This window comes from Phodopus roborovskii, unplaced genomic scaffold, assembly GCF_943737965.1.
Source record: "Phodopus roborovskii unplaced genomic scaffold, PHOROB, whole genome shotgun sequence".
In the NCBI taxonomy this organism is placed as follows: Eukaryota; Metazoa; Chordata; class Mammalia; order Rodentia; family Cricetidae; genus Phodopus; species Phodopus roborovskii.
This window is the reverse complement of record NW_026125295.1, coordinates 6,195,381-6,217,461: the sequence shown is the minus strand read 5'-3', so window position 1 is coordinate 6,217,461 and position 22,081 is coordinate 6,195,381. Positions and strand designations below refer to the sequence as shown.

At 39.7% G+C, this 22,081-nt stretch overlaps 1 protein-coding gene across 1 annotated transcript in view; it reads left to right on the top strand.

Moving 5' to 3' along the window:
* Zcwpw2 (zinc finger CW-type and PWWP domain containing 2) overlaps nucleotides 1–22,081 on the top strand; it is an 84,266-nt gene that overhangs the window by 8,724 nt on the left and 53,461 nt on the right. Inside the window, exons 2-3 of the mRNA XM_051173590.1 lie at nucleotides 2,292–2,451; nucleotides 18,866–18,980. Coding sequence (XP_051029547.1) covers nucleotides 2,292–2,451; nucleotides 18,866–18,980 — 275 coding nt within the window. The remainder of the gene's footprint in view (nucleotides 1–2,291; nucleotides 2,452–18,865; nucleotides 18,981–22,081) is intronic.

Here is a 22,081-nt window from a genome sequence, read left to right as displayed (position 1 = left end):
TTGATTTTTTTGCCTTTCCTTCCTGCTTTAATTCTAGAGTTTCAGGCCAGATGTTGAAATGTTGGTAAAATTTAATTAGACTCGGGCATGCTGGTACACCTGTAATCCCAGCACTCTAGAGAATAAGCCAGGAGGATCATTTGAGGCCATAGAGGAAAACAAAATAAATGTGTATGTATATAAAACTTTTACTATGGATAAAGTATAGATTAGATCCTAACACAGCACTTCAAGCTAACAATTTACATTTTGCCACTTGAATACAAAATAATCATTTTAATTTCAGAGGTATAGTTTTTCTAAGACAGACAATTTATATAAGGTAACATGAAATATGTAAGAAAGTGTTGATTTAATACACAAAATAAATAGGACACATAGCAGTAATTAGTATGTTTTATTTGAAGGCCAAAAAGTAGCCTTGCTGAGACAAACATCTACTTCCTGGTAAATATTGAGCAAATGCATTACTTTTCTTAGTGCTAAATTTTCTTTTTAGATAGGCTCTCACTAATGTAGCCAGTCTGGCTTGGATCTAAATGTAGATCACACTGGCCTCAACCTCACAGAAATACACGTGTCTGCCTTGTGAGTGCTGAGATTGAAGGCCTGTGCCACCATTCCATACCTAACTTTGTTTTTATTTATATTCACAATCAGGGAATTTTAAGATGGTTGTGACCTGTAAGTCTTTTGGTTGTTTCAGCTTCCTTTTAGTATAGAAGTGACTACATCAAGTAGAGCAGGCGTGGGTCTGCTGACATCAGCAGTTTTCAGGGCCTGCTCTCTACTTCCTGGCTTGTACTCCAGATGGGATATTGTTTTCAGCCTTTGCTTAGCCGTGTTGTCAAGGAGAGATGGCTTAGCAATTAAGAGTACATACTGCTCTTTCACCTACTCACTCACACGCACACACACGCACACACACACCACGCACACACAGACACACACTCTCACACATACAACATACACACATACACACATACACGCGTGCACACACACACACACATACACACATGCATGCGTGCACACACACACACACACACACACACAATTTAAAAGTCATGATTAAAAGACAGAAAGTAGAAAAATTGAAAGCTGTGTAAGTGGGAACTGAATGGCCAAAGGAGAAAATGAGGTCTATAGAGATTTATGTCAAAATAAACATCACATTCAAATTTTACTTTTTGTGTGTGGGTGTTTTGTCTGTGCACCACTTGTGTGTCTGGTGCCCGTGGAAGCCAGAAGAGGGCTTCAGATGCTCTGGAACTGGAGTTCCAACAGATGCTTGTAAGCTACTGTGTGGGTGCTGGGAACTGAACCCAAATCCTCTAGAAGAGCAGTCAGTGCTCTCAAGCAATGAGTCATCTGTCCAGCTCCCAAACATCCAAAGTTTCTTTACAGGTATATATGTATTTTAGTGACTTGTCAGTTGAGCAGATAGAGGGGAAGAACAGTTTGGAACAGCGGAGCTGAACCTGCCTTTCCTGTGCTTTACTCCACAGTGCTGTCACTGTATGAGCTTTGAGTTGCTTTCCTGCCTGTCACCTATTTATCTAACTGTTAGCTATTTGCCTATAGCTATGTATCTCTCATCTATCTATAATTTATCACCTATCACTTATCTTTAGGCTTTTATTGCTTTGTATCTCTCTGTCATTTATTATCTAAATTTTATTATCTAAAATTAATCATATATCTATAAGTTGCCTTCTGTGTCTATCTGGCATATTATCTATCTTCTATCACTTATCATCTACCTATCACCTATTACCTATCATCTATGTATCTCTCATCTACTTATTGCATATAGTATCTATCTATCTATCTATCTATCTATCTATCTATCTATCTATCTTAGATCCATTCATCTACATAGCTTTCTCTCACTTTGGTAGAAGCTGTTATCTGTGGTTAACATTTTGATAACTAACCATTTTCTTTTGTGGCTAGAGTTAATTCATTCTGCAGAGAATTTGATGCATCATTCACCATCATGCACCCCCTTTTGCCTGCTGGTGGTGTCCAAACATTTTATATGGATTCTGGATATCATGTATTTTATAATTCTTTTTCATCTTCTCTGTGACAGCATCAAAACATTTTATTGACACAAAGATACAATTTATTACTTGCTTATTATCTTTGAAAGGTGTAAGTAGGAATAAATCTATGTTTGTAGAAGTTGTTAAAATTCAAAGAAACAAGTTCAATATTTGATTGTGGCAAATGTATCAATGAGTTACTTTTTTAAAAGAATGAAACTTATTTTAACATTTGTTTTTTGAAAGTTGGCCAGGGATACTTTGTCCTGATCCTTTCAAAGGGAAATACGTGAAGTATGACCAGGATGGAAATGTTGAAAAGTATCACATAGAATTTCTGGGTGACCCCCACTCAACAGCGTGGATAAGTGCAACATTTGTTGCGCATTATAGTCTCTCATTAAAGGTAGGTACAGTAACTTTCTGCAGTTCCTTCTGCCTGTTGTCAATTTTTGTCTCAGATTTTAAAACAATCATTCACATTTGGATTTATAGAAGTAAAATAATGCATAGTATGCTCTTAAATTGAAACATGGTTTTTCTAAAAGAAATTGTGTATATAAAATAGCTGTGGGAGTTTTAAAGATTTTCCAATAGTAAAAATCAACTAACGAATGCACTTTTAAAATTGTTTCTAAGACTGTCATCCTTTAAATTCTCCCGAGACTGTAAATTAATTGCGGAATACACCAAGCTTTTCAAATTTCAAATGGAGTATTTCATTACACTGACTTCATTGCTGTCATTGCACTCTTTTTAAACTTTAATTTGCATGTTACAGTGAATTTATAGATTGGATTCTCAGGCTAGGGATGAGAGGTGAGTTGGACTTGTTTCCAAGGAATAGCGGTAGGTGAACATAAGCCAGCTCGGCTATCTGTGCTTACACCCGACACTGAAGCCATTATCTACAAACCGTGCTGTCATTAAAAACCTGTTAAAAGTAGGCATCGTAAATATAGATACCTTTGACTTGGTTTTGACTTTTTTTTTAAATAGTGAGAAGGACATATTCAGATCTATACCTTAGTATATGTTCAGATAAATCATGTAATCCAATCTCAGTAAAATTAAATCGGTGGCAATTTCAGATTGTTTTAAATGGGTTTTACTTTACCTTTGGCATGTGTAGTGTTTTTTGTATAATTCAGTTTGAAAGCAGTTAGAAGGAAATCCCGTTTGAGTGTAAATGTGTACCCTCACTCTGAAGCCCCTTCTCTGCTCTCTCCTTTGGATGTATTTATTCCTAGATAGGTCTGCTGGTAACCATAGACAAAAGCAAGGATTGTGTGTTGTCTTAGCTGCTCACAAACCTAGCTGGCTGTAGACTCTGTAGCCAGTGTGGCAAGTAAAGACTAAGACATTTCTTTAAAAAATTATATTCATTTGTAAGCACGAAAGTCAAAGTGTATTATAAATTATCTGAATACATATTATCCTCAGTGCTGAAACTCTGTGATGATCAATTCACTATCAATCTCCTGGGCAGGGGGAAAGTCTGATAGAGAAGATAGCCAAGTTCTGGAATCAAGAGCCATGTGCTTTTGTTTTTAACCTGCTAAAGCTTCAGCAGAGGTCCTTGCGCAAAGATCAGGGGTTCAGAGGTGCTCACGCAAACCGACAGTGTGAAGACCAGAGTGAGTGAGTGAGGCTGGGAAGGGTATTTGCTTCTCTTCTCCCTCTCCGAATTCCCTAGCTGGGATCTGTGTGGATGACTTGCTAGATCCCATAGGCTCTGCGGTTCTTTCCTTGGCTGTGGTTTAGGGCTCTGTTTCCTTCCTTACTGCTCTATCCCTATCTTTTTCTTCACTTGCTCCTTTGTAGATAGAGTGAGGATGCCTTTTGTAGGTCACTTTAAGTTCCAAAATCAAGTTCCTCAAATTCTGCTCTTATATGACAAACTCTTTTGTGTATTGCTGGAGATAGACTGTTGCAAATTCAAATTTCAGATTTTTTAAAAAAATATTTATTTTTATTTTATGTTTACAGGTGTTGTATGTGCATGTATATAAGGCACAGTCTGGGTACCTTGTACCCACAGAGGCCAGCAGAGTGACCTGGAACCCTGGGACTAGAGTTAAGGACTGTTATGAGCTGCCATCTGGGCAGCAAGTGTTCGTAACATGTGAGACATTTCTCTCAGGGTTTTACATAAAGTTTTCATATTACTCATAAAGAAAACAGCTAGATAGATAAAGAGATGGGGATGGCACAGAAGCATGCATCTTCATGCTGTGCCATGTAGTTTACTACTGCCTTCTCATCAGGCTTTCTGGGAAACATTTGCCAGAATTATTCATTATACCCGAGCAGGGTTTATTCCAGAATGCAAAGAAGTATCCACATATGTCATCAGGGCAGTGTACAAAATTAACAGGATGAAGGGGAAACATAACTTCAGTTGGTGCAGAAATGCATTTGGCAAGGTTCCACACCCCTGATGATAAAAACACTCAACAATTAGAAGTAGAAGGGGACTGCCACCAAGTAGTAAAGTCATGGATGAAAACACCGTAGTAAGCATCATGATCCCTGATAAAAGACTGAAGGCTCTTCCTGGTGTTTGTCCAGAATAAATACATTGTTTCTAAAGAGCCAAGCAGGTGCAGGTTAGCAAACAGCGGCCATGTGTGTTACTGTTGCTTTAGGCTGAGACCTTGCTACCCACTATACATTAGCACTGCTGCTTTAGACACATAAGGCCAGTTCTGACTCTTAAAGGCTCAGAGCAAACGAGCACACACTCATTCTCAGGATTCATTTCGACCTTGCCATGTCTCACAATTCTTCCCAGCCTTCTTGCCAGCCATTCAGCCTCTATAGCAGCAGGAGAGAGCAGCAGGTTAGCCAGGCACCAGCTTCGAACATCACCTCCTGGGGGTGGGTTTAGAGATGGCGGTTCAGCAAAAAGGAGCACTTGTTCTTCCAAAGCATCCAGGCTCCATTCCCAGCATCCACATGGTGGCTCACAACCATCCATGACTCCAGTTTCAGGGTGTCCAACACCTTCTGACCCCTGTGGGCAGTAGGCTGCATGTGGTGCATAGGAACATGCAGACAAAACATTCATAAAAAATATAATTAAAAAATTACCTACTGGCCCAGTGTTTTCTTTCTGCTTCCTTCATTAATATATTACTGCTACTTTATTATCAGTTTGCATAGCAATGTTAATAATTTCTTTCTTTTTTCTTTACATATATATATTTATTTTTTCTTGGGGAGGGAACTGGGATTGATGTGTAAAATAATTTCTTTCTTGCTTAATTCAGTTTCATAAAATTAAAAATATTAGAACTTGAAATCTGAGTATATAACATACTTAAAACTGCATACACAAAAGTTGTCATGTTTTAAAATCCCCTTTAAAATTGTGTTAACACATACATAACCTAAAATTTGTCAAGTTAGCATATTTAATGTGCAGCCCATTGGTTAAGTTTTTAACCTCTGATTAATAGTCCTAGAACATTTTTCCTAGCGATATGAAAGTGTCCTTATTTGGAAGGTACCATATGACACTTACCATGTATCTTACAAATTCCTGCATCACTTACCTGTCATAACACATGTTAGGAACTCCTCACAACACCATAACAGTGTCTTTAAGGCAACAAGCTGCTCGCAGGTAGCTGCCATCACTTTGTAATACACACGGATCTTGGAGCTGGGTTGCCTGCATGCTAATTCTAGCTCTGTCTTAATAGCTATGCAGACATGGCAAGTTATAAACTCAGCCTCCTTATCTCTGAAGTGTAATAATGCATTCCTCACAAGCTTACGAGGGACTCATTAAATGAGTCATTTGTGAAGTGTTTAGGGTGGTGCTTGGTGAGACTACATAAACTTTAGATAGGGTAGTAAATTAAAACATAGTAATAGGCTCTTTAAATAATAGAACTCCTTTATAAATGAAATACGTACCGTCAACTTCTCCCCAGTGGGAAGAGTACTTGTCTCCTTTTCTGGGACTGCAGAGGCTAATGGTCATCTCTTGTGATCCTGACTTAAGGTAGCTGAAGTCTAGCTGGATCCCCTACCTGAAGTCACCCAGAAGCACAGCCAGCAGGCTTTAGGCCTCCACCCAGGTGTTATGGCTACAAACTCCACGTTTCCGCCAACCTGCTTGAAATTTGCATGAGTTATCTGCTAATTTTTATAAGCATATGGAATTCATAATGAACTATTCTCTGCCATCTGAAAACCCCCAAAAGGCCTTCTGTCTGTTGTTTTTAGTGTAGTCAGCTTGATTAAGAACTTTCAGTGTGCCTTTTCAAGGTAGCCAGGGTTATGTGACGCTGCTTTTTTCCCCTGACACACCTGTTCCTCACCATCAACATGGGGCTACTGTCCACTGATTTTAGAACCTGGAATTTCTTTAATCTCCATGCCATGCTAGCAGCGAGTTGCTATTATTAATACAAATGCTAGTGTTTTGAGACTACAGTTTGTCCTCTTTCTTCATCGTTGATTTTAAACTCTCTGTAGACCTCACTCCACTGCAAAGCTCCCTAGCATTCATAGCCTGACCCTGCTCCCCGGGACTCAGGCACATACCCGTGACCTCACCAGATCGGCTATCCTATCCCCCTTCTCAGTGAATCTTAAGAACCAGTTTATGGTAGACGATCTCCATGTTAAATAGGGTTTCTCTGTCTCTAATGGAGTCAGGCAGGATTTAGGAATGTGTGTTATGTTTCTTGTATTTACTTTGTGGTTTATGCAGCTATGGCGCTACAGAAGGCAGGCAACTTAAGCAAATTGAAAGGGAAGACTGCCCTGCCCTTTTGAACATGTCTGTCCCTTTGCAGCTTGGGTCCTCCCATTTGCCTCTCAAGTCACTTTGCCTTCAAGACTGCCACATTAATAGCAGTCACGCACTGGTATAAAAGTTGTTTTCTGGAACGGGTTGCTCCAGATGATAGGACAACCTATAGTGTCAGATGTGTGTGTGTTTTTTAAGAACAAAGAACCACAGCATATGGCAGTTGACACTTTCATCTTGATATGAAAAATCCAAAGGTATCAAAAATCCCGTGTAGATGTATGTTGAAGTCTATATTAATGGAAAGCTTATCTTGTACCCAGTGGTTTTTCTGATCTGTCTGTTGGGTAATTTTATCATTTTATCTAAACTGCTTGCTTTCCTACTCCTGCACCCCACTTCTGCTGTTGCAGGGAACACCCAGTAGGGAGTTTTGTCTCCTTCACCCCACCTCTAATGTTACAGGAAGCACTTAGCAAGGAACTGAAGTAGATTTCCTGGTGGTGGTGTTTTCAGTATTTCAGGCCATACAAGGAAGCACATTGCAGTCTCAGATTTTCTTATTTTGTTTCCAGTACTCACTGTATCCTCATTATTGCCCAGTCTCATAAAAAATCACAGTAAATGTGGCTGGGTGTTTTTATCAACCCATTCATACTTAACAGTGGTATGGAAAGTGAAGAACATAAATTGGTTTCATTTTTAAATCCTACTTAGAATTAATAAAATTTCTATTTATGTTTAGATCAAGACACAAGTAAACTAGGTTTTACAAGCAACAATTGTTTCAACTACCCAGTAACTCAAATATGCTTTCTGAGCATGACGCCTTGGTTATATGAAAGAGCCTGTTAAAGATGGCAGGGTACAGAAGGAGGCAGTGGTAGAAGGCTGAGGAGGCTGGCGGTGTGGCGTCCATGCACATGGGGTGAGATGGTGTGACTGTGTTCTAGTTTGTATCAGAGGGAAGAGAGTGCTGTGTCATCTAGAGGCCTCATCCCTGTGGTAGAAATCCATAAAGAAAGACAGGGCACCCTGGTGATTAGCTTTTACCAAATGGCTTAAGTGTGAATGGTTTGTGCAGCAGAAGGAAAGGGAGGAAGTTCCAGTAGGCAGGGGCAATGCCTTGGGGCAGCACGCTGTCAGGCTGTCAGCTTCAGTGGGCTGTGCTGCAGCTTTGAGCATGCAAGTACAGCATTGCAATTAATTTTCAGGTCAAGCGGCATCTTACAACACTGGTGGTACTCTCAAATATTTATTGGGGATGCCTTCCAAAAAGTCACCTGTATTTCCTTAGATTATGAAATCTAGGGCTTATATTTGTATGTTTCTAAAGCTATAATGCATAGGGAATGATATAAAATCATGTTCAAGGCCAGGTGAATTAGTCCACATATAATTTTGGTTACTAGGGAGGCTAGTATAGGAGGAGGAAAGGCACTCAAACTGAGCCTGAACTGCAGAGTGAGGTTGAGGCCTGCCCAGGAACTTGAGGAGACCTCAAAAGACAAAACAAAACAGAAACAAAGGTCTTAGGATATGACTGGGTCGTAGAGCTTTCACCTGGGATTCAATCCCAACACTTCAGTGAGTGAATGAGTGAGTGAACACATGAGCAGACACAGTTCTGGTCAATATTTGAAGCCGCTTGGGTGAGTTTTGGAGGATAAACAGAGCAGTTTCTAGTATGATTTCAGTTTTACAGATTTTTAGTTCTGTACTTACCATTGTCTGAAGGATACATTTTCTAAGTCTCAGGTGCTTATATTTAGTTATTTTGGATATTGACATTAACAAGATTTAAATTGATAATTTTAAATCATAGAAGCTCTCACTGTAGCCAATGAATTGTAATGAGAGTCTATCATCCCCTAAAACATTGTATTAGACGCAATTGGCTATTATTATTTCTTTTTAGTTTTAAAATTATACACTCTATTTTCATTAGCTTTTGAAAGTATAAACCTGTTACAAGGAAAAAACGGAGCTGGAGAGATGGCTCAGAGGGTTAGAGCACTGTTGTTCTTGCAGAGGGCCTGGGTTCAGTTTTCAACACCAGCATGGTCGGTGCCCCATACATAACTGCAGTTCCAGGGGGCACACATGCTGCATAGACACACACACAGGCAAAACACCCATATACGTAAAATAAAGTACTTTATAGGCCTGCAGTGCACATGAAGGCGGGTTCTGTGTTATCTAGATGTAATGCCTTCATCCTGTTTGTTTTATTTTTAACTTTTCGAGGTGACACAATGTAACCAGATTTTGTTGTTGTTTTGTTTTTGTCTTTTATTTCACTTTCAGGGTTGTCTGGGCTGGGTTACCACCTTTAACAAAAATTGTCTTTACAGTACTCAGTATTTACCGACTCTCATACTTTATATCCTAAAGAGATGAAATTGAATACAATACAGTTTTGGTGCCCTTGTGAGACTTTTCACACCATACACAAATGAGGAGAGGATGTGTTACAGTTTATAAGTGCAATAGAGAAGAATTAGGGACAGCTGTGGAAAGGGGAATTTAGAGTTGTAGGGGACCAAGGAAGGGAAGGAAGACTCAGCTTCACCACACTTGTGAGAACGCCCCAAACCAGGAAGCACTGCATTCTTCCCTCCAGCTAGCCAGCATCAGCACCACTGATTGCTCAGTAGTAATTCTTGTTTTGATTCTACTTTTCTCTTCTTTCATCCTCCAAAGTAACTACAGTAACTAGGTTTTTTTTTTTTGTCTTCCTATATAGATGAATCTTCTGCTCTTGGAACAAACTTTGGGCTTTCCCATTTTCCTCACCAAGTCTCTTACTGGTGGCAGGGTGAACTGTTGTTACTAGAGAGACAGAATGGGGTAGCAACAGAGGGCATATGTCTCTACTTGAAGGAGGATGGAAGTCTGTCCTGCCAGTGCCATAGGCAAGTGGCAGAACCTTGGGGAATAGCACAGCGGCTCAGGGAGCCCAGCCCTGTCACAAAGGCGCTTGACCTGTGTCCAGGCATGGCAGAAAATCATTTAGGCTGTGAATTCATATCACCACGGTGGGGTAAGACAATGACCTGCTGTGGCCTTGCAAGGCTACGTATGTCCTTCCAGTTTATGTATGTCTAGCATGGCCTCAAAGTGACTGAGATCAGAGTTCCCATCCTGGTTGAGTGAAACATGTCACAAATTGGTTTGACTTAGCAAAAATAAGGTAATGTAACATTGCTGTTGATGCCAAAATCTGAGGCATGACAGTTGTCTTCTTCAAGCTCCAGGTTATCACAGCTGCATTAATTCCTTGGTGAGCAAATAGGTCTTTAAGACACAAAGCAACAGAAGCTTGAATTTTGGCCAGACTGAAGGATTCTCTCCTCCCACTGTACTGGGCAGACAAACACATAATGTCACCTCTTCCTTCAGTTTTCCCCTTCATTTCAGCATAAAACAACAGAAAAATAAAAGACAAAACAAAAACATATTCGGCGCATTAAACTTCACCAAGAAGGGACATTAGCTTCTTCCTGAAGCCTCAGGAAATGGAAGAATGATATAAAAAGCCTTCAGTTGGCAAGGTTACATGGGACAGTGGCTTATAAACTTTTAAATCTTAGACACAGCTATGGATTTTCTGTGACTTGGTGTGTCTGTCCCTGCCCCTGTCCACACAGCTATGAATTTTCTGTGACACAGTGTGTCTGTCCCTGACCACCCATCTATCTGTCCAGTCTCAAGCTTTCCCTGACTCTGGAGGTTGCCATGCTCATCCATCTTTCCAGAACTGTCTTCTTTAGATCCAGCAGACCATCCCCATGTCACCCGTTTCTGTTTCCATGACCATGCCATCTTTTTATTGTCTATGTATCCACTAATTCATTTCTGCCACACTGGAGACAGAACCCCGGCCTTACAGTTGCTAGGCAAATATAGCTACTGAGGTAAGTTTTGAAATTTTGAGATATAATCTCCCCAGGGTGTCGTACTGGCCTCGAACTGGCAGTCTTATTACCTTACATTCTCCAAAAGCTGTAATTACAAGGCATAACGCACTATGCCTAAGATGATCAGTTCTACCTCCCTCCTCTACCCTGGGTTATAGTGATGGAGACAGTGCAGATGCCTGGATAGTACAGACGTAATGAAAGGTGTGGAGTTTTCTAGAGTCACTGTCTACTCTTAACCCTTCATGCTGTGAGCTTGAATATTTCCTTTGTAAACATCATATTAAAAGCCATTTCTCTGGGGGCTGAAGAGATGGCTCAGTGTTTTAGAGGATTTGCTGCTCTTACAGAGGACTCAGGGTTAGTTCCCAGCACCCACATGGTGGTTCACAATCGTCTGCAACTCCAATTCTAGAGGATCTAATATCCCCCTCTGGCTTCCATAGGCACCTAGCACACATATGGTTCTTTGACATACATGTGGGCAAGCAAACAGTTGTAATTTTAAAACTTTTGGGTTGTTATGAAGCAAAGCTAGTTTAAAAGTCAACATTATTACATATAGCCAGGTTTTAGTAAACTATGTAAGATTTAAGACTCTAAACTGACAACAAAAATAGTATTGCCACGTTACAAAGTGATGTGTGTGCATACACACACACACACACACACACACACACGGGTAGAGAGATGGTTCTGCAGCTAAGTGAACTTGCTGCACAAGAATGATGACTTGAGTTTTGATTTCAGCACCTATGAACAATCCAAATCTGATTGGGGCCTGTAACCCAGCACTATAGGGGGTCTAAGACAAAGTAAGCAGGCTCCAGGTTCAGGTTCAGCGAGAGGCTCTGTCTCCAGGGAATAAGGTGGAGAGTGATAGAGTGATAGAGCAGGACACCATCCTCTTCCTCTGGCTTCTTTGCTAGCACAGGTGCACGCATGCTGCCATATACACTGCACATATACCCTGCACACATCTACCCCACCCACAGAGTATATGCAGAACAAATGAGTTGTCGAAACTTAGCTCAATTTATGTAAGTCTTTAAAAAAATTGACATTCCACATACAGACGCTTCTTAAGAGAAAACATCAGAATGCTGTGGAAGTTTCCCTACATCTCTTCTTTCCCCATATAGGGAAAAAGAAGGGCAGGTGTTTCCCCTCCCCTGCTTTTTGTTTGACTATGTGATACATGTACCTGAGCCTGAGTAACAGTGAAATCTGTAGAGTGGGAGTTTTTGGCCATCACAGCTGAAGAAATGAAGTTCTGTATACTCTGTCTGTGCTTAGGTATAATGATGCAGAAGTGTGACACAGAATTCCCATGACATCCAAGTAGAAAGATGTGGGAAAATAGCAGTGGGATATGTGTTTATAGCAACTTCTAAAAGAAAGATATTGCGATGTCAAGGGAGCTGCTACAAGACATACCAGTCACAAGATAGACTCACAATGCAAACAGAATCCAAAGCAACAACAAACAAAAATCAAACAAATAAAAAACTGTTCATCACAAAACACTGGCAATAAAAAAATTCTTCCAAACACTACTTACTTACATTATCAAATACTGCAGTCAAGCTGCGCCTGACTAGAAGCTTCATCTCTACTGACTAGCACTCACGGTGCTAGAAGATGGTATGCACACTACTGGGGGAGAAAGATAATCATCAATTTCACCTGGCTGCAAACCCTGAAACCCACAGTAGTGACCTGCCTGGAGATACTGCTAGCGTAACAATGGCACAGATGTTATGGGAGTAACCAATCAACCACTTTAAAAAAAATGGAACTTGAGGCCTAATCATGAGATGGAACCCATACCCAACACTGCTGAAGTGGCCAAGATTTGATAGGTCATGGCCCTAGGAGAAAATGTAATACTATTATTTCATAAAGGAACATATCAATAAAATGACATCTAATGACATACTGGCATACTCAAAGATGAGTGTTCTCTCTCAGCCCTCATCAGAGAAGCTTCTCACAGTAGATGAAATTAACACAGAGACCCACACCTGGCATTGTGCAGAGTGAAAGACTTTGGAGCACATAGTCCTAAATGGGATGTCTTCATCAAGCCTTACTGCCTCCTACCCAAGGCTCAGGAGTACATGTGGAAGAGGAGAACTTGAGAAAGATTCTAAAAGCCAGAGGTGATGATCCAAGGGAACAGTGTCTTCCAGGCTCAGCGGGACATCTGAGCTCACAGAGACTGTGGCAGCATGTTTAAGACCACAGGTTCAAGCCAGATGGCTCCCAGGACTGAGATGAGGAATTGTTCATGGGGTCCCACTCTTAACCAAAAAGCTGTTTGTAATAGATACCTGTCGTTAAATGGGAAATTAGTTTTTCTCTAATGAAATACCATCAGGTATATCAACTACACTCCAGGGCAAGACCATCCACAAGGACTAGTTGGCCAACACAAACTAACTTCATATTTGTTTTTGTGGACTTGTTTTGTTTTCATATTTTTTGTCTCATTGGCCTTTTGCTTGTTTGGTCTGAGAGAACATAAAGTTAGATGGGTAAATTCTAGGAAGGGTTGGGAATGGAAAACATTATCAAAATATATTATGAAAGAAATTAATTGAAAATAAGTAAATTCCTTCAAGGTTAGTCACTATTGCCAAAGACAAGGCACTTTGAACACAGGGTCCAGAGACCTGAGCTGGATCTGAAAGCCTCCTTTTTGAGGAATAGTCTTCATGATACCAGAAGGAACCATGCAATTTCCAAAGGAGGGAAGCAGTCAATAGTCTTACCTAGCTATGATGCCTGTAAACTACATAATGACCAATATGGCCCAATAACCCTAAGTGTGCAGTAGTGGCATACTACACTTTGGTGGGAGCCGGTATCTCTGTAATTGAACTTAAGACTTGCTCAACAAGGAAATCATGCCTGGTACTAGAAATCCAACCAACTACCTGGAGCTCCTGAAGTCATGGATCTTGGAGGGGAAACTACAGCCATCACCTTACCAACACAGCATAATCCCTAACTTCACATTTATCCCTGTATTTGCAGATAGATACAGTTCTCACCCTTCTTATAGGACACTGCTCTTTGCAACATATGAAGATAATTACAGAAAATTACAACTAATCAAAATGAAGAGTGTGGAGCCCGGTACCAATGGCTACATCTCCAACACAGCTTCTGCACCTAAGGCTCAGGGATCATTACATCAAAGGGGGAAGATGATTCTAAGAGTGAGAGGAACAGGGAGTTTGCTGTGAAATTGTGTCTCCTAGAAATGTTACGTCTATGAAGTTACATTTTTGAAGTCTCAACAACATGGTTGCCTGAATATGACCTGAGCAAGGATTACACAAATAGGCATGCTGACATAGAAGGAGGAAATTTCGTGAGGCATCAAACCTACACAAAGAACTACAGGCAACCAAGGAAGGTTGACAGTGGGAAAAACAGTCTTTCCCAGGGAAGAGCACACCAATTAGTTATGCAGTACCAAATGGTCTGCCCTGAAAATATGTACATACAAGTAACATATGTGCTAAGCAGGTTGTATGTCTATATTTAGGAACACACACACACATTAAAGGTAAAAAGTTTATGAATTTGAAAGAGAGTAAGGGGTGGGGGTACATAAGGTTTGGGAGGAGGAAATAGAAAGTGGGAATAATGTGATTATTTTTAATGAATCTCAAAAATAAATTTATTTAAAAAAAAACACCATGAAAATAAAATGTCTTCAAACCTACAAAGTACCAATTATAACATTCCATAATAGCAGATCAGCAAAAACATTTTCTTCAGCTTCTTTTCTATTTCTTTTTCAGATGTAGTATTTTCTCTTTTTTTATACCATCAATGTTTTTTATTAATAATAATACTGAGCTGTACATTTTCCCCACTTCTCTTCCCTCATCACCTTAAATGTAGCCTAGTCTGGCCTCTGATTCATGATCCTCCTGCCTCCGCCCCCGTCAGCAAATCCTATAGGCATTTTAACACCAGAGGACAAGGAAATTTAGGGAGAAGGGAGGTCAGAGGACCAGGGGAGTCACTGGCAATCTGAACTACGCTTCTTATATGTGAAGTACAAAACTGACTGGAAAAGAAATTTGGAATTTTCTAGAACATGGGAGTGAACACTTTTTAAAAATTTTGTGAGGGCTACAGTAATTGGTGCACATCTTTTTTTGACAGGGTTTCTTTGTGCAACCCTGGCTGCCTGGAACTTGTTGTGTAGATCAAGCTGGCATGGAAGGCATGAGATCCATTGATCTCTGCCTCCTGAGTGCTGCAGTCAAAGGTGTATGGCACCATACTAGTAATATTAGTTTTTTTTTTTAATTAAAATGAGTCACAATGTTACCACTGCAATACATTCAAGCATGTTGTTCATGATAAACTTTAGCCTAGTAAGCAAGGAAGTGGAATGAGTCAATTTAGTGAGATATTGGGCCTCTCTTGACAACCCAGAAGACTTTGCCTGGAAGATTCCAAGTGAATGATTTTAACAGTGTCTAGAAGAGTGACTTGCAAGGATGGTTACAAACATACTGTTCCCGAAGTCCTCTACAGAATGATTCAACTAAGCTCATGTCCTCAAAATCTCATGAGTTCATTTGACTGAGTGTTTTGACTAGAGTAGAAACTGATCATTTTTGTAGGAAGTTGGGACATTTTTAAAAAGTATGTCAAATTCCTATATACTGATATTTAATATTGTGATATTCTAGTTGTTCATGTAATTAGCCAAAGTGGAAACAAAATTACATAGACAGGAAAGCAAAAAGCAAAATAATATTTTTTAAACTTGCATTTTATGTGTTTACAAACTGCAGTTACAAACAATTGCCAGTCACTGTATGAGTGTGTATAAATGCTAGGAATTGAACCTAGGTCCTCTGGGAGTGCATTTAACTCTCTGAACCATCTTTCCTGCTCCAAAATAATGCTTTTAACATGGGTATACACCTGGCAAGTCAGTGGAATCCAAATAGAAAATATGTTATAAACAAAACTTTTATAAATAATAGAAAAAACTATTAAAAAGGGGAAAATTCAGTTATATCTCAGCTAATGTGATTGCTATAAAAAAGTGACTGGTTTGAAAATAAGAATTGCAATACTCATTTTTTATAACATCAAATCCTATAAAATGCCCTGGAATAAGTGTGAAAAGCAGTGTATCAAGCCTACTAAGTAAAAATTCAAAATCCTACTAAAAAGATAGAAAATAAGCCCAAGAAAATGGAAATACAGAATCCACTTTTTGGTGTGGAAGGTTTAACTTACATGATGTCAGTTTAAGTTAATGTGAACAGAATCTCAATTTAAATGGCAATGTAAACTAATTTTAGTATTTGTAGGGTGTGACGCTATTAAGCCTGTGAAACACACAATAAATGATAAAAAGCTCTAACAGTTAAAGCAGTTTGTTACTAAGTTAATTTGACAGGTAATGGAAGCATAGAATTCACACACGCTAAGTGGCTTCCCTGGTCCACCTGGCTGTGTTTTCCTGCCTGAGCTGTTGTGGTAGCTGGCTGAGCAGCTGTCCCAAAGCCACATTTACCTCTGCATAAGCTGACCTCATCAGAGTAGTAAGAGTGATTGTTTGAGGGCACAAGACGGAGCCAGGTATGGTGGTACCTGTAATTCCGGTGCTCAGATTGATAGAGGGAGATGGCAAGCTCTGGTCAGCCTGAGATATGTCGTGATTTTCAGACAGTCTCCATCGTTGTCTCTCAGTCACTCTGGGTTCTTTGATGCATCTTGAATATTCTACCTTAGAAGTCATTTCTTCCTCGAATAGTTAAAGGCTAACTCGCAACCTTCTTCAAGTCTTTGCTTAAGAGTGGCCGTGTCAGTGCGTCTCTCTGGCCATCCTGCGTCTCTTGTTCCCCATGGGTGGCTTCCCTTACTCCCTCCTGCCATGTGGGCTGTTCTTTCCTCACACACTTGTGCTGGAGTGTTCCTTTTCACACAGCAGATCATTGGTGAGTCTTGTCTACTCACTAATAGATTCTAGGGTGCCACATTATGTTGAATCAACCAATAAATTGCACAATCAGAGAGAAAATTGAAAAAGTTTATATATACATTGGTATCAATGTGAAATAAATACCCATAACTTTTGAAGTGCTTGTCAATGCATGCTGTACTTGTAGAAGAATAGCAAAAGCATCTATTATGGTTGACTTAGTGAGAAAGAGTTCCAAGAATTGGAAGAATAGCACATTCAGGGCCACTAGAGCTTGAACCTGTCACTTCTTCATTAAGAAATATATACAGTGTATAATTGAGCCTAATTCTGCAAATAAAAGTTCTTCATAAAGTTGAGGCTCAGCTATTGAGCACCTTCAAAAGTGTTCATTTGTTCAGCTACAGGGTGTCCTGTATCTACCATAAGTTCTCAAAGAAGCCTTGACAACATCACAGCTTTCCAGTTCCCTTGACTCTGTAGTTCACTGTCACTAATAGTCCTGAGCTGTTCAGTTTTATGAGACATTTTCTTCACTGTACAATGCTACAGAGATATCTTAACTATGGGAAAACCAGCATATATATATATATATATTATAGACAAGGTCTCTCTACATAGCCTTGGCTGGCCTAGAGTTCACTGTGTAGACCAGGCCGACTTTGAACTCACAAAGATACACCTGCTTCTGCCTCCTGAGTGCTGGTGTTAAAGTTGTGTGCCACCACACCCACCAAGATATTCTTAGTTTAGAATTTACAGTGTGAAGGCCAGCAAGCCTGTTGACCTAAGTTTGATTCTCAGAATTCCCATGGTGGGAGGAGAGAACCAGGCCCTTCAAGTTGTCCTTCAGCTTCCACACATGTGCTGTGGCTCACATACACAACTGCATAAATATAAACATTAAAGTTAACAAATTGAACTGCCTACATTTTTATCTGAGAAATAATAACTCAGGAAATGAATGAAATTTACATATGTGTATGAACGTCTATTTTATTGTATTATATTCTTTCACTCATTTAATTCTGTACCAGTAATTGCCATAGCCACAGCTAAGAAGCATTTACTGAATGCTCAGGTGTCAGGCCAGGTGCTGTGTAAGATACACAGATGAATATACATCATCTTCACATATCTTTGCTTATGGATGGTGACAGTCATGGCCAAATGTAACTATGACACATGTCATAATGTAGCAACGCATTAAATATTGGGCACCATTGGGGCATATAGTTGATAGTAATTTAGAGACCACAAGAATAATGTGGCATTTTAAAAGGGCTTTGTTCACAGTTTTATTCTGTGAGTTGAGACAGAATGTTGTAGGGGATGAAAATTCTGTGCAAATACTGCATTATCCCTTTTTATCAGAGACAAGCCTGAGACCTTTATACATAGGTGGTAAGTATGTATAGGTAGAATAAATATCTATATTTCCCCTTGATGGTATTTTCAAAATGAAAATTATGCCATACATTTTATAAATTGTAACATTGAAAGGCATCAAAACATCCCCTAGCAATTAAGAAACTTTGGAAAAATTTCTATATTCGGTGATTGATAATTTTAACTCAGATTCTTTTGTTCAGTTTTTAAACATCTAGAAAATGTGCTATGTCTTTTTAGAACAACACACATTGAATTCTTATTATTCTAGAAAACCATCATCTGTTGTCTTACAAATACTCTTGAACACTCAGGTGTTGGATGCTCATACTCACATATTATATACACGGAGAGGCTGGAGTACAGAAAGCCTAAGAAATGTATATGTGTGTGGAGGTCTGCCACAACGTCCAAACTGACTGCAAATAGATTTAATGTTTGTACACTAAGAAGATTGCTTTGTTATTTTCTACCACTCTGGTATCATTCTCTGCCACACAAAGTGAGGTTAGGGTTACCCAAGTCAGATGTGCTCATACTGACTTTTTCTCACCCTGGGACCATGCGAGATGCATCATATCATCTTAATGAACTGGTTATTAACTTGCAAGATTCTCACAACACTGCTAAGCTTTAAAATGCCTAACTGGTAATATTACAGAGTACTCAGTTAGAGCTAGTTCCAGCAAGTAGTTAAGTAAAGTATATATCCTAAAACAAAATTAACATTTAAAAATAAACACTATACGTTGTCTGAATTTGTCATTTATTTATCTAGACAGCAGCGTGTACAAAAAGGAAGAGGTGGTATGTAAGTGCCCTTGAGGAGGCGTGCCGACTCTACAGGCATTCTCCTGAACAAAGGTTACAAGTGTGCTGCCTGTCAAATCGGGGTACGTGCAGTTTCCTTCTCACCGTCCAATCAGAGCTGGGTGCATGCTTTCTGAAATGTGTTTGCATATTTAAAAATATGTGTCCTTTCATCATATGCACATATGGCTATGTAGTTTCTGTTCATTGTAAAAGAATTTTCAAGTGAATTAACAGCGATAGCTTGTCCTCCAAAACTGTTCTCAGGGACTGAACTCTGTTTAAACATGGGCCTGGTAACTAGTGCTCCCTGGTGTTTTACTTACTCTCAGGCTGCATAGACCATTAGCTCAAAACATGTAATTCAAAAGTTAGGAACCATAGATTTAAAATGTATTCCTAGTATGATAATTTTAAATGCATGTGCTCAGTTTTATATTATTGTGCTTTGTTTTTGAGAATACAGTGTTTTCAAACTGCTTGATTTTAACAAATTCAAAGCAGGGGTGAGCTATATAGTCACAATTTTAAGTTGTTTTACTTTGTATTTATTATCTATTGTGGACACACCATGGTGTGCATGTGGCGGTCAGAGAACAACTTTAGGGGATCAGTTCACTCATTCAACCAGGTGGGACCTAGGGTCGGTCCAGCTCACATCAAAAGGCAAGCACCCTTCCTTACGGGCTGAACCATCTCACAGGCTCACGAGTGTTTTTTAATTGAAATTATTTTTTCCCGTATACATAACTGCATTTTACTTTTATAAAAGTTCCTCCTCACTCTTAAACATCTAACTCTTTCCAGGTCCCTCCTTCCCATTCCCTCCCAGCTTCAGTGTTACCCTCATGCACAGAGATTAGGGCTGTCCACCGTGCCACTATCAATCTACTAGGAGCTCTGTCCTTCACAAAACTACCTTTGTCTTTCCTGGCATCTGTCAGCTACTTGTAGCTTCTAACCAGAAGCGGAGCCTTGTGATCCACCCACTCCATGTTAGGTTAATCTTGTGCAAGCCTTGTGCAGGCTAACTGCTCGATAGAGTTTATGGGAACAGCTGCCTGTCACATTCAGAAGACACTGTTTTGTAGCAATCATCTGAAAATTTTCCTGCTTCTGCCCCTTTGTTCATGATGCTTCCAGGACCTCGTGGGAGGCCTGTGACACAGGCGTCTCGTTTAGAGATGAGGGGTCCACAGTGCTTATTCCGCATCATTTGTGTTCTTTCTGTCAGCCCTGCCCTGTCAGTCTGCAAAAAGGGGGCTTCTCTGATGAGGATGAGAGCTGGGCTGATCTATGGGTGTTTAGAAGGCAGCTGGAAACCATATCCGTTTACAAGATGCCCTCTCTCCAGCTGCAGGGTTTGGGCCAGGTTTGCTGTACCAGATGTGAGGTTCTTCCTGTTGACCAGGCCTTAAATCTGATCAGATACTGTTGGTTACCCCCCAAGACATTCATGCTGTGATTATGTCAGTGGGTATACATGGCCAGGGGAGTCCACAGGTTCTCAGCTGGGTGCGACTGTTGATATCTTTTGTCTCACAGCCTAGCACCTCACAGCACTCTGAAAAGCTGGCCTTAAGGAAAGGAGGTTTGGAGGTTGGTGCCATCTTGATTTTTTTTAAAGTTCAAAGCATGCAGCATTTTCTGCCGTAGGTTGTTACAATCAACTTCCGATGAGCAACCAAGGGCAGTGGCAATAGCCTCCTCAAGCTGCTTTAAAAATTATATTACAACTATAATCTAATGTTTTCAAGCTTAATACAGTGTTTTCATTATACATTATATTAAATACATCAGATATTTTAACTAATACACCAGGTCATTTTCAGGAAAAATTCTTGAACCATAAGATGTTATGGTTTATCATGCGTAGCCTTTAAATTCACTCACTTGAATGGCTCAGTTGGCACAGCACACTTAAGATTATGACTGTTCCATGAAATAATTATAATAAACTCAAATATTTCTTAAAACATTTTTGTGCAGTGATTGCAGTAATTTTATAGCCCCACAGCCTTATGTCTGTTACCTTAAGTTTGAAAGTAGGGCCTTTGTGTAAAGAGCTGACCTTCAACTGAACCCTATATAGTAATAGCGGTTTTCTCCATTGAAAAAGTGTCATGAATATTCTCAGTAAATTTGTATAGGAAGCTTTTGATTTGAGAAGAGTTTAAATACCTATCCACCTAAGTTTAGGCTTCAAAGTCATTCAGTTGCCTAAAAGAGGAAAACTGGCAAGTATTGCAGCTCTGGTCACCAGAGACCCTGACTCCTACAGATGTGACTTGTTGCTTATACTGGCAATTCTATTTATTAGCAGCACAGGTTCAGCTCACTGTGTTGTCACAGTACAGCTCTGTCCATATCCAGTCATTTCTTGGTCAACATTCTATCCTTAAATAACATAGTCACTTAGCTGAAGGGGGATTACTTCTTTACCACTAGTGCTGACTTGCTGTCTCTCAGTGGTATGGACTGTCTTGGTTATCAGTATGCTGAGCTGCTTGTCTCCTGTCCTTTGCCATTTCCCCTGCCCAGAGACCCTCAAGAACAGTAATTCTCTGGTTGGTTCTGTAGCAAAAGTGAATTCTCTTGCTAAAAGTTTGGTGACTTTTATATGCAGAATTTGATGTAACTCAGCCTTATTTTTGAGAGCCATGACCTCAGGACATAATTTTTGTACTTAAGTAGCCAGTGTAGGAGGTTGGGAAAGATGTGTAAGGCTTATGTCTTTGCCAACTCATGATTGCTTTTATAAACCTGAAGCATCAACTCAATAATAGTTGATTCAATCAATAGCGTCCAGTGTGGAGTTGGGTATAGTATTTAGATTCTTATTGTATCCAGAAATAGTTTTCAGAGGTTATCTGACATTAAGGTATTTCACTATAGGCAAGTAGCTTACAGGCAACTTGGAGGCCTTTTTCTGAAATTTTCATACTCCAGCTGAGAACTAAATACTTTAAATATTTAGTCCATGTTCATTTTACCTGTAACAAGTAACACTTTATAGTTTTTAATGCAGCTTCTATATTTAAAGTGTACATGGTCATTCGATGATACGTATAAAGGACTCAGACAATGAATTTAAAGTTCTGATTTAATCGTGACTTTTGTTCTTTGTTTTAATTAGCTAACAGTCTAACTTAGTAATTCCCTTACTGAAGCTTGAAAACTTCAA